At 54.0% G+C, this 13,254-nt stretch overlaps 1 protein-coding gene across 5 annotated transcripts in view; it reads left to right on the forward strand.

The window, feature by feature from the left end:
- GNB1L (G protein subunit beta 1 like) overlaps positions 1–13,254 on the forward strand; it is a 70,081-nt gene that overhangs the window by 30,203 nt on the left and 26,624 nt on the right. For all 5 annotated transcript variants that reach the window (XR_015242402.1, XR_015242401.1, XM_086682249.1 and 2 more), the window contains 2 exons: positions 3,972–4,134; positions 8,255–8,353. Coding sequence is in view for 3 of the 5 variants with exons in the window: in XM_086682249.1 (XP_086538375.1) it covers positions 3,972–4,134; positions 8,255–8,353 (262 nt within the window). In the remaining 2 variants the exon portion in view is untranslated. The remainder of the gene's footprint in view (positions 1–3,971; positions 4,135–8,254; positions 8,354–13,254) is intronic.

A 13,254-nucleotide genomic window follows, 5' to 3' on the forward strand; every position in this document is an offset into this window, starting at 1 on the left:
GTGGCCCTTGAGAAAGGAAGGTACACTTTCATGTCAAGGGGAGGCCAGAAGACAGAAAGCTGGGAGCCAGGCTGAGAGTTAGTTGCCGCCTGCGTGCCTGAGAGCACACCTGTGCCAGTGACAGCCACCTGGGTGGATTTGTTTCCTCCCTTTCTCATTGCGAATTGTGCATACTTAGAGAAAAGTGCATATAACATGTTTACAGACCGTTGTGTTATTACAGAGTGGACACCTGGGTAACCACTCCAGTCAGGAAACACAACACTGCCGGGCATGATGTCTGCCCCTCTCCTGGCCTCGGGAGGCAGCCCCTTGCACCTTATTCTCACTGTATCATCTGAATGTGCATTTCCAAAATGCATAGAGTCGTCATGTCTAATTTTTTCTCTACTTAAAAAAATGGAGCCATACAGAACAGCTTCCTCTGTATATGACTTCTTCTATTCAGCTTTACGTTGTGAGATCCACCATCATGCTACACAGTGCATTGTGTGGGTTTTTTCCTGTGTGGTATTCCACTGGATGTGGATTGTTTACCATTCTACTGTCAGTAGAGATCTCGGTTGTCCACTTGGGGCTGAGAATGACACTTAGGAAGGCTCCTATCTGGGGTACCTGGGTGGCAGTTAAGCGTCCAACTCTTGATCTCAGCTTAGGTCTTGATCTCAGGGTTGTGTGAGCACAAGCCCCTCATTGGGCTCCATGCTGGGCATGGAGCCTACTTAAAAAAAAAAAGAAAAGAGAAGAAAAAAAATCTTAAAAAGAAAGAGTCCCATCTGGGTCTCCTGGTGCCAGGTGTGCCGTGTCTGCAGGTGGGACCCTATACCCAGAGGCGGGCCGTCCGGGCCACAGGGTGTGCACATGTTGGGCTGCTCAGAAGGTGGCAGGCTGTCCCCAGTGCAGTAGGTGATCCCAGCCTTCCACTGCCCCCTGGGGCCTGGGAGCTTCTGGTGTGGCCTCATTTGCATTTTCCTGACCACTTAATGAGCCAGCCCTCTTCTGCTTCGTTAGCCACTGGGACAAAGTCTTCCTTAAATGCGCATTTCTTTATTGGATTGACTACCTTTTTCTTACTGAGAGTTCTTTTTATATTCTGGATATGGTTGATATTTTTATATCACCAGTTACTTCTCCACATGGTGGCTTACAGTTTGCACTCACTTACTGGTGTCTTTAATGAGCAGAAGTTAGCCATTGAAATGGAATCAAATCTGCCATCTTTCCCTTATGGCTGGAGCTTCACTCTTGTTTCTTTTTGCCCACACGTCATTTGGAATTGCCTGTCGGTATGGATGAGCACTCTTTGTTTCCATTTGGATACCCGGTGGTCTTGTCCTCCTTGCCCTTGTTTCCCCTCCAAGTTCAGTGACGTGGGCAGTTGAGGAAGTAGGTAGTGGGGAGTGGCTTCCAGGCAGGGATGTTGGAGTGGCATGCCCAGTGGCCAGAGAACCAGGGTGATGGGGGCGAGGTCTCAGAGTGGCTGGGGAGGTTGGGAGACTGGCTGCATCATGCAAGCAAGCTTGTTGGGGGAGCGTGGCAGTAAATATCTTGAGGAAAAATGGGAGGCAGATTTTTCATGGGTCAGAGAAGGAAGTCACAAACCTGAGAAGGAGGAGGTGGGGAGGAAGAAGCTTCAGGGCATCAGCATGAACTTGTGGCATTTTGAAAATATATACACAAAGATAGACACAGAAATTCTTGTGTGTGTATGTTTGCATGTGTGAGTGTGTGTGTTTGTGTGTGTGAGGTATGTTTGTATGTGTGAGTCTGTATGTGTGGTATGTTTGCATGTGTGTGTGTGGTATGCTTGCATGTGTGACTGTGTGCGTGGTATGTTTGTGTGTGTGTGTATGTGTGTGTGTCTGTGAGGTATGTTTGCGTGTGCGAGTCTGTGTGTGTGGTACATTTGTGTGTGAGTCTGTGGGTGGGTGTGAGGTATGTTTGTGTGTGTGAGTGTGTGTGTGAGGTATGTTTGCGTGTGTGTGTGAGGTATGTTTGCGTGTGTGAGTCTGTGTGAGTCTGAGTGTGTGTGAGGTGTGTGTGTGTGTGAGGTATGTTTGCGTGTGTGTGTGTATGTGGTATGTTTGCATATGTGAGTCTGTGTGTGTGAGGTATGTTTGTGTGTGTGTGTGTGTGCACGTGAGGTATTTGCATGTGTGTGGTATGTTTGCATGTGTGAATCTGTGTATGTGTGTGTGAGGTATGTTTGTATGTATGAGTCTGTGTGAGATATGTTTGCATGTGTGAGTGTGTGTGAGGTATGTTTGCGTGTGTGAGTCTGTGTGTATGTGAGGTATGTTTGCGTGTGTGAGTGTGTGTATGAGGTATTTCACATGTGTGAGTGTGTGTATGAGGTATTTTGCATGTGTGAGTGTGTATATGAGGTATTTGCATGTGTGAGGTACGTGTGTGAAATATGTTCGCCTGTGTGAGTCTTTGTGTGCAGGGAGGTGTTTGCGTGTGTGAGTGAGCTGTGTGTGTGTGTATTTCCTGGCTCTGTCTGCTGAGAGGGCCTGGTGGCGGCAGCACCTCACAACAGTGAACAACACCAGCATCCAGATCTTGGTTTGCAAATATCTCTCTGCACTGAAAGGAACAAGGGTCCCTTGGAGAAATGATACTAGGTCTGGAATATCTTGCTGATGGACACGTGTCAGAAGGACTCTGAGCCAGCTTGAAGGGGGTCCCATTGGCTGATCTGGGATGGTTTAGCACAAAAATAAATAGTGAGAAGTGTAGATGACAACCCACTGGGTAACACAGGAATGTGTAAGTCCAGAACAATGGGGAGGCGAAAGTCCGTTCTTCCTGTGGGATAGCACCTTGTAATTGTAGAAGGTGGTGGGCTTGGGAGTCACCCACCAGTGGCTGTGAAGGCCTCAAGGACAGGTGGGCAGCCCTGCTGTGTGCCAAGGCTGAGCCGTTTGAGGGTTAGGATACAGACTGACAACTAGAGTCCTGTGTCTTTGTAAAGGTGTTTTTCCTTTAACTTTTCAGTATCGAGTCGACACGCTTCTCCAACATCCCACAGGTCGGCTCCTGGGTGCCCTTCCCCTTGGTCACATTGTGTCATACATTTGTCATAGTCTGCAGTTTGTCTTGGGACCCTGACACCCTGGCTGTTTTCTAAATGTGTACATACCGAAGTCTGCTCTTTGTGGACTCGTCCTGTGGGCTTGACGATGCCCACAATCACGTAGGGCCACCCCAGGGCCACACAGGGCGGTCAGCACGCTGCAGGGCCTCTGTACACCCCCTATAGGTGGTACCCCTAGTCCTCCACATGCCATCATGCTCCCCCCCGCCACACACACAGAGAACGCCCCACCAGGGGAATCGTACAGAAGGTGGCCTTTAAGCTCTGGCTCCCCTCACTTAGCAGATGTTCCTACAGGTGGTTGCATGCGCCCCAGTTTGTCCCTGTCTGTTGCTGAGTGGAATTCTGTGGTGTGGATGCGTCACTGGTTTCTCAGTCTCCTGTTGAAGGGTTGTTTCTGGTTTGGCTCGGGCAGTTATGAACAGAGCTTCTGTAAACATTTGTGTATGGGCTTTTATGTGAATATAGGTTTTAAATTCACTTGGGAGAATTCGTGAGGGTGGGATTGCTGGGTTGTCAAAGTTCATTCACAAACAGAAGGAAGAGAGTGAACTCATGCTTTGGCAGCATAGGGAGTGGCAGAAAGGGCCCGGGAGGCTGGGCTTGGGGCAGGGGCCATGAGGTTCCCTGGGCCTGGGTTCATAGTGCACCCCTGGGACGACCCATGAATGTGTGAGGCATCAGGCATCTTGGATGCAAAGCCCTTCCTTGGCTGCAGTTACCCAGCCAGATAATTGAGGCCTTCTAGGTCCCTCTCTGGAAAGTGTCCCCTGCCTGCCTTCGGCGTCAGGCTGGCCCTGGCATGCTCGTCCAGGTGGGACACCCAGTCTGCTCACCTGGGAGGCTCACGTTCTGTCTCCTCTTGGTCTGGCAGTCAGGGCCGGGACCTGAAGCTGTGCCTATGGGACCTGGCGGAGGGCAGAAACGCTGTCATGGACTCCGTGTGCCTGGAGAGCATGGGCTTCTGCAGGAGCACCGTCCTGGCCAGGGGTCAGAGGCACTGGATGCTGGCCATGCCGGGGAGAGGCAGTGACGAGGTGAGCACCAGCCCATGTGGTGCCCCTGGCTCCACAAGCTGCTGGCACTTGGTTTCCCTAAACACATATGCTCATCCTAAGCACCTGTTACAGGAACCCTGTGCCCACCACAGAACCCCACAGAGTGGTGGGTCTAGGTCTGTCTGCTGGATCACAGCTCCAGGGGCCTTGACCTGGCCTCCTGTGAGGTGTCCAGTGGTGAGAGTCAGGAAGGGAGGCCCCAGCACCCAGTACCATATGGCACGGGATGGGCGAATGTCAGGGGAGAGACTGCTCAGACAGGTCCTCAGAGGACTTAGGAGGAGACACACATGGGGGGATGTCCCAGGCAGGCTAGCAGGAGGTGGTGGGAGAGAAACTGAGGCCTTATGGAAGTCTGGGCGTCGGAACCAGGGCAGCAGGGGAGGGAGGCCTTCTGGGGAGTTGAACTGGGTCCTGGCATGAGAGACCTCAGTCAGATGTGGGATGCTGGGGGCAAAGACTGGTACCAGGGCAGTAAGTTCAGTATAGGGGGCACAGGTGAGCAGAGGAACTCAGGGAATGGGGCTTCAGGTGGGCGTGATGGAGCCTCGGAAGTCACCATCATATGGGGCTCCGGCCAGAACAGCTAGCAGTAGTTGGTGACAGGGAGCTGGGCAGGCTAGACAGCATGTCCACACCCCCAGAGGCAGAAGAGGCAGAGCCCACCATGGGAAGCAATGCCCAGGACATGGGAACAGATGGTGGGACGCAAGGGTGGGAGGGTAAGGTGGAAGATGTGGGTATGGGTGGAGGTGCCAGCTTTTGGGGAGCTAAAAGGAAATTGAAGAAAAAAACCCAGAAGCAGCAACCAGACAGGCCTGGTGAGTGTCGGGGCATGGCTGCTCAAGGGCCGGGCCGAGTGTAGGGGGTCAGAGGCTCTGGGTATGGGCAGGGAGGGCTGGGGTGTGCACACGTACAAGGGGAGGGAGCCTCCTGGCTCCTTGTCCCCTGCTGGCCCCAAGAGGCAGCGCAGCAGGCAGCGCTGCGCAGGGACCCGAGGCCGCGTGCACACAGTGAGGTTTGGCCCCCACCCAAGAAGACTCGTTTGTCTTAAAGCAGATTCAGTTCATAAATAATGAGATAGGAACAGGCATTTATTTGTTCATGATTGCGTTTAAATCACCAATTAGGAGCTACATACACTTTTCTTGCCAATTTGCCAAAAACCTGTTAAAAGTTTTATTAATGTGAAAAGAGAGGGCTGTGCTTCCTCCCGGACAGCCGGGGCCAGGCAGCGCCAAGCCTTGCTCATGTGCTGCGCACTTCAGAACCCAGCCCGGGCTGAACCAGCCCTTCCTGCTCAGGTGGGGGGTGCCCTAGGCTGTCCTCCACTTCTCAGCCACCCCAAGTCTTCCTGGCTGCTTGTCCCTCTCCCGGGCCTGGCCCCCGAGACCCCGCATCTCCTGCTTGATGCTGTTTTTGTTTTTGTTTTTAAGTTTTATTTATTTTTGACAGAGAGACACAGCATGAGCGGGGGAGGGGCAGAGAGCGGGAGACACAGAATCTGAAGCAGGCTCCAGGCTCTGAGCTGTCAGCACAGATCCTGATGCGGGGCTTGAACTCACGGACCGTGAGATCATGACCTGAGCCGAAGTCGGACGCTCAACCGACTGAGCCACCCAGGCGCCCCAGCTTGATGCTGTTTTTAACTGACTTGCTGGTTCTCCATTTGTCAGTGCAGGAGGCATCTATGTTTTTCAGGAACAGCCAGTTTGGGGACCTCGTATATTCTGGGAAAATGGTTGTTTTCCATGTTCCCACGTGGAATCTGCCTGGACTGAATCTGTCTGGAAAAGCATCATTGGCCTATGCCCAGACAATGCCTGGGGAGGACATGCTCCCACCCCGCTTGGCCGTCTGGGTGGCCACACTTGCCCAAACCAAACATTTTACCTTCTGGAAATAAAAGTTGCAGTTGAGTGCCAGATGGAAAGCACACTGGTGTCTGTAGGAGGCTCTGGGCACAGGCATCCAGGCTTTTGCCAGAGCCCAGAGCTCCACTTCAGAATCACGGAGGCCCCTGGGCCTGCCCTGGTCCTCAGGTCCTGGGCTCCTTGCTCCCCTGCACCCGGGATGTGGCTGTGGGTTCTGCCACTCACACTTCCTTCCACAGCACCTAGCTCAGGCTTCAGGGCTATCCTGGTTTTCTCCCTTTCCTCTTAGAGCAGGCTTGCTGGGTGACTCACCACTACCTGATCCCCTTATCTTCATGCCCCTCCACTCTGCCACCAGAGGAGTCTTCCTGGGCCCACAAATTGGGATAGGCCATCCCTCACTGTACCTGTGGGCTCTTATGCCAGGCCATCCAGAGTGCAGGCCTGTGCAGGCTGTGCGTCCGGTGACTTCTGCTTCCTCCATTTATTTTGAGAGAGAGAGAGAGAGAGAGAGAGCTGGGGAGGTGCAGACGGAGACGGGGAGAGAGAGAATCCCAAGCAGGCCCTGAAACTGTCCGTGCAGAGCCTAACACAGAGCTTGAACCTACAAACTGTGAGATCATGCCCTGAGCTGAAATCCAGAGTTGGACATTTAACTGGCTGAGCCACCCAGGCACCCCGTGCAACTTCTTTCTTGTATTTGTTTCCATTTTGCTAGAGCTTCTCCTTGAGCATCTTTGCTGTTCCAGGGGTCTCCTTCTAGCATCCTCTTATTTCACGACAGTAATAACCTCTCACATCACTTAGAGTCTTTTGTGTCTCTTTTGTGGGCAGTGAGGGCTACAGTGGCTGGCATGGACACCGATCCTGCAGGCGCAACACTGATCCTGCAGAGGGTGGGGGAACCTGTATGTTAGGATACAGTGTGGGCCTCTGGCGAGAGCCCTGCCCAAAAGGTACCCATAGCCTCAGCCTGTGGGGGTGGCGCCCCCACATGGGCCTGCAGCTGAGAGGACCAGGCTGTACACTGGCTTTCTGGTACCACTGCCTGCGGTGTCCCCTTGCATGGACCCAGCATGCATGTAGCAGATCTGGAATTCATACTCGTGACTTAATCCCAGACCCTGGGCTCATTCTCCCTTGTGGCTTAGTGAAGCAGCCCAGCCCAGACCCACACACCTCCAGTTCACTAGGCATCAGAGAGCAGGCCACCTGTCCTTTCAACGCCCCTAACCCCTCTGCACCTCAGATTCTTCATCTGCAAACCGGAGGATATCCTCTTGTTGACAAGGGATTATGTGTGACTCCGTGATGACTGCACGTTGTCGTGACATTATCTGTACAGTGGAGCCTCCCCACCATGGAGTGGTGGACCTACGTTGCACAGAATCGCCTCCACTTCCAAGCACCACAGGAGGGGGCGTCATTGTCCCTGTGTGGTGGATGAGGGAGGTGAGACACTAGGGATGCAGATGGCTGGGGACCCAATTCTGGTCTGTGGTACTCTAGCACCCAAACCTGCTCCTTGTGGCTGCAGCTGTCCCCTCCAGATGGTGTGGGGCAGAGTCTGGCCCATGTCAGGTCAATGGTGAGCCAGGGCCTGAGTATGACCTGGCTATGTGGACCAAAAAGGCACACCTTCCAGCCCAGGCGCAGGAGGGCCTGGTGACACAAAACACCACTGTGATGCCCAGTATAGAGGTGAGGGGTGCTGGGAACGGCCAGGCTCCAAATAGAGTTCCCACTGGTGCACACCATGTTCATTTCCTAGGCTTACTGGTGGTCTCCACATGTTCCCTACACAGGGAACTTCTGTAAACCGTTTGATGCTCCTGTGATGGTTCAGAGTTGTTCACATGAAAACCCACACCAGGAAAGAGAAGGAAGCAGAGATCAGGCGAATGGGTAAACTGAGTCAGTGCCGAGCAAGCCTCCCACTCAGTGAAAAGGTAAAATCGGGAGAGGCCGGAGGCGGCTGCCAGGTGGTGATGCTGGTTAGAGGGACATGCCGGTCACTCAGGAATGACGCGTGAGTTTTGCAACACCCGGCAGTGCCCAAGCCCACGAGCCTGTGCGGCCTAATTAGGAGGCTCGGCTCCCAGGTTCCTACGGGGAGCAGACAGAAACTCGCAGCAGCCTTGGCTAATCACCTTAAAAGTCTCTTGTTTGTATAGCACAGGCTCGACTTGGCGCCGGCCCAAATCAACTTGTTTTCTTACTGTCAGGTTCAGATTCTGGAGATGCCATCCAAGACGTCAGTGTGCACCCTGAAGCCGGAGGCAGATGCCAAGCCGGGCATGCCCATGTGCCTGGAGCTGTGGCAGGTAAGGCCCAGCGCACGCCAACCACGCCCTGCCAGCCACGCCTTCCGGGCCGTGAATCATGCCCCATTCAGGATTTGGTTTATCGTCAAACCAAAGGACAATTAGCCCCCTGGGAATACATGTACACACTGCCTTCCGCAGCCTCGGTATCCCAGCCAGCTCCTGTTGTCCTCCTGCCGCTGCTGCTACTCGTGCAAACTGCCCAGGACAGGCCTAGCTTGTGCTGTCCTCCACAGGGTGCCCCCCTGCCCATGCGGTGAGGAGGGACAGCTGGGTCAGCTAAGCTCCGCTCCTCTCTGCACACCAGTCCGCAGCCCTGCAACTGTGCACGGGGTTAGGAGGGAAGTGCTGGCTAACCCTGCAAGCCTGCCTGGCCCCTGCTCTGCTTGGGATTACTTTGTGTTACTTCTTTGCCTCATAGAGGCAAGAGTGGGCTTAACACGTTGTCTTTGCCTGCAGCCACACTTGGCGTTTCTGATTGTCTAAGCCATTTCCTTGTTTCTTGACTATTCTGATTAGAGAGAGTCCGGAGGCATCTCCTGGGGCTGGCAGCCGAAGCCTGGGGCCGGGGAGTGGGTCGAAAGCCTGAGTGCTGGTTTTGGCTTGAGCTCCAAGCCTGAGGCCTGGGAGGATTCCTCCTGGGGCCACCCACTTACCTCTACCAGAGGCCTCATTTCTTCTCAAGGCACAGCCTCCTCTCCCCCACAGGGGTCAGTAGTGGCTCAAAGTGTGTGTTTCTGCTCCTCATGGCTGCTAGTGTTTGGGGCAGCAAAGCAAATGGTCTGGTGTGCTCACTTGGAAAGAACCCAGGCAGTATCTTGGCCATGGTAGAAACCGTGGTGAATAGGTCATTGACCAGTGCTTGCCTGGGAGTGCAGTTTATAGGCACTTTCCCAGCTCTGTTCAGTTCAGCAGCACCTTCTGAGAAGCCACCCTGAGCCTGCCTGAGATCAGGAGGAGGTGATTTCCTGCCTCGTGCCTCACTGCTCATTTGAACTTTTCATAAGATGGGGTTGGGCAGTTTGGAGGTGTCTGTGGGACCAACAGGACCCAGGGGGCCAGGCACCCCAGAGACCCTGCCTCAAGCTTTTTGACCCTCCAGGGACCTGCTCTTTCTTGCCATTGGTTTCCCCTTGCAATTTCTTATCTGAGAACATTCCAGTTGGAATGTTTCCAGTTGGAAATCTCTGACAAGCTGATCCTGTGGTGTCCTGCTGCTGCTCTATCTCTCAGAAAGAAGCCCACGGGGAGCTGAGTTTGTGGGGGCTCCAAGAGGCCTGCCTGAATGACAGAGCTCCTGGCACCAGCTGGTATATGGCGGGGAACACCCCGAGGCCGTGACGCCTTGGGCCCTGGTGTGGTGCTCACAGGTCCTAGGGAGGACATCCCGGCTGCATCCGCTCATATTCCGCGCCCTGGAAGCACTGCCATTGTGTAATCATGTAAAAATTCCAGCAGAAAAATGTGTAGAAATGGGATGTACAAACTTGTTAAGGTAATTAATATAGTTGACAGAAGGACAAATCGAGTTTTTGTTAGTTGATACAGATCCAACGCAGGGCATTCTGTTTTTAAAAAAAAAAAAAAAAGTCAACACTAATTTGAAAGGTCCTTTTTTTTTTTCCCCTCTCCAAACCTGAAGGCCCAGGTTGTAATTTATTAATCTGAGTGTGGCAGAATGGCCTGACGTATTTTTCACTGAAACATTCAGATGTATTCTTGTTTTGCTTTTTATTTTATTTTATTTTTTTTTCAACGTTTTTATTTATTTTTGGGACAGAGAGAGACAGAGCATGAACGGGGGAGGGGCAGAGAGAGAGGGAGACACAGAATCGGAAACAGGCTCCAGGCTCTGAGCCATCAGCCCAGAGCCCGACGCGGGGCTCGAACTCACGGACCGCGAGATCGTGACCTGGCTGAAGTCGGACGCTTAACCGACTGCGCCACCCAGGCGCCCCTTGTTTTGCTTTTTAAAGCTGTTGACTTGCGGGGCGCCTGGGTGGCGCAGTCGGTTAAGCGTCCGACTTCAGCCAGGTCACGATCTCGCGGTCCGTGAGTTCGAGCCCCGCGTCGGGCTCTGGGCTGATGGCTCAGAGCCTGGAGCCTGTTTCCGATTCTGTGTCTCCCTCTCTCTCTGCCCCTCCCCCGTTCATGCTCTGTCTCTCTCTGTCCCAAAAATAAATAAAAACGTTGAAAAAAAAAATTAAAAAAAAAAAAAAAAGCTGTTGACTTGCATTGTTAGGATGATCATCACACAAAAGATCAGGAATATCCATCACAGTAGCTCTAAGAGGCTCCCGACCCCTGGGCCTAGGGATCCCTCCAGTGAACTGGGAGCTTCCCACAGGACTGGTCCCAGGAGGTACTGTAGGCATGGCCTGCCCAGCCCACTGGAGTCCCACCCAGTCAGCACAGGATAGGACAGGACACAAAGCAAGTCCTTTTAGAAACTTCAGGTCCTCGTCCTGTGGAGAGCAACCTGTCACCAAAGGCCGGAGGACATGAGACCACTGTCCTGCCTGTGGTGTCTGTCCCTGGGGGCCACAGGGGCCCTGCAGCACAGGTGGGGGGCGGCAGCCATCAGGGCTGGAGCTCAGCATTTGGTCACCCTTGGCAACAACAAGGTGAGTCGCTGCAGGTCAGTCAGGCTTCTGATCTGGACCCCCTGTGGTACCTTGATAGGTGGGTGAGTAGCATGCTGCCCCTGAACTAGCTGGGATGCTCAGAACCCAGAAACCACAGGCATCATGTGGACTTGAGCTACAGAGACAGACCAAAGCCAATGTGTTGGCACTGGGAGGAGCCCCAGATGAGGGAAGAATGTACCCAGGGGATCAGAGGGTGGCAGATCCCTGGGGGAGGAGCAGACTGGGCTGAAGCAGGGTGGATGGAAAGCAGGCAACAAGACAGATCACTGCCCTGAGGGGAACAAACCCAAGTGGGCCCCAGGTAAGTTCCTCAGACCTGGCCTGTGGGGTGGGGTCCAGCAGATCTGGTCTAGGAGGTTGGCATGAGTTCCTGGTTGGCATGCAGAGCATTGGGCTGTTCTCACCTGGCTGTCACCCTTCCTTGAGTCCAGATATATATGGCTGCTCATGAGGGGAGGCCCTGCCTGGGGAGGTACAGCTACCTGAAAGGGGGATGCCAGAGCAGAGGGCCTGACCGCTTCTTAAAGTAGTCTGTCCATCCTTGGAGAAAAGTGGTGTAAACAATTTTATACCTCACAAATAAGTTCCAGTCAGTTGACTTGAAAGATAACAAAATGGAGCTTTTCTCCATTTTAAAACTACAGGGAAAGTACACCAACACTGTCATGGCTTTGCATGGGAGGTTAGACGGAACCAGTGACCACGCTTAGCTGCTCCCAGCCTTGGCCCCTGCATGGCAGGCATCACCAGATGCTGTGCACACACAGGGTTCATGGTCACAGGGCCCATATCCTGACTGCTTGCCCAGTCGGGCCTGCCAGGAGGCAGTCACCATGCGAGAGGCCCCAGGGAGGAGCACAGGCTGCCCCAGGCTAAGTGAAACTAGGAAGCCTTTCTGTTTTTGTTTGTATGAACATGTATTATCATCAGAAAAAATGTATAAGCCATTTCCGAGGAAATGTAGGAGGTGTCCTCCAGACTAGCTCCGGCCTGGGAGGATTCACTGTGCTGTGTGCAAGTCTTAGTGGCTGTGTCAGACTCCCCCTGGCTCCCATCACTAACCAGGGCCCCAGTGACATACAGCACACCCTGAAGCCTCAGTTTCCCCTTCTGATACACGGAGAAAGCCTTGTTTCCGTGTGTTGAGGTTGTAGTATCCACTCGTTAGACACAAGTCCTCGTGCCTTCTGGCTAACCCCAGTTACCTTACTCAGCTGCACAAGCCTGTCCTTTCTGAGCACTTCTAAATGTGGAGAGGCACTCTGTGTGGTGTGTACAGCATCCAGGCCCAGAGCCCCTCTGGGCAGATAGAAGCACCCGTGCAGCTCAGTAACAAGGAGCTCCAGCAGGTGGACAAGGAGGGCCTCCATGGCCTTGTCGGCCCATGACCAGTGAGGCCCAGGCACTCTGCTCACCACCAGCCTTGAGACCTGCAGTAGACCATCCTGGAGGTTGCAGGTGATGCAGGAGGCAGCCTCTCTCTGACCAGCCCCTAAGGCCCCATCCTCACCACTGACCATCCAGGGGCTGTGGGCCAAGCCTAGTCAGTTCCCTAAGGCTCAGTTGAGCTCCTGGCCCTTGGAAAATTCACTGGGGAGGGGATGTGCTCAGTTATTTCTGACACTTGGAGTGACACCAACCCCAGGCAGCTTAGCAGGAAATGCAGAGATGAGTGAAGAGCAAAAGGCATCGGCTGGCGTGTGCTTTGTCCCAGGAGCAACCTGGGCGCCTGTGCTGGAGACTGGGCACCAAGCATGGGACTGCCGCTTTCAGTGCTGGGGTGACATGGAGTCCCACGGTGCTCCCCTGGAGTTGTTGCCGAGGCTAGATAAACGAGGCGTCTGCCCAGGGTGCGGAGCCCTCTGACCTGCGTCCTCATTCATCACAATAGCTCAGGGCCGGCCGGCAGAGCTCGGCTCACACCAGTCAGCGCCCTGGCGACTCACCAGGCCTGGGGGGTGGGGGGCTTCCACGGCGACGTTGACAAAGCACAGAAAGTTCATTTTTCATTGAGATGGAGCTCACGATTTCCTTTGGCTGGCAGTTCTAGACAGGTGACCGCCTCACGAAGGGGTGGCCACAAGTCTCAGCCTGCAGAAAGGAGACACGAAGAAGCGGCAGCACCCGGGCTGGCGAGCAGTAGCATGGCAGTGTGAGGCGGGGGCCGTGCTGGGCTATCCCAGGCTCTGTCCCCCCCCCCTCCCCCAGGGTGAGTCCTCGGGGTGCCCCAGCACCGGCCCGTGCCAGCTTTGT

This window comes from Puma concolor, chromosome D3 (assembly GCF_028749965.1).
Source record: "Puma concolor isolate L17-30 chromosome D3, mPumCon1.1.hap2, whole genome shotgun sequence".
In the NCBI taxonomy this organism is placed as follows: domain Eukaryota; kingdom Metazoa; phylum Chordata; class Mammalia; order Carnivora; family Felidae; genus Puma; species Puma concolor.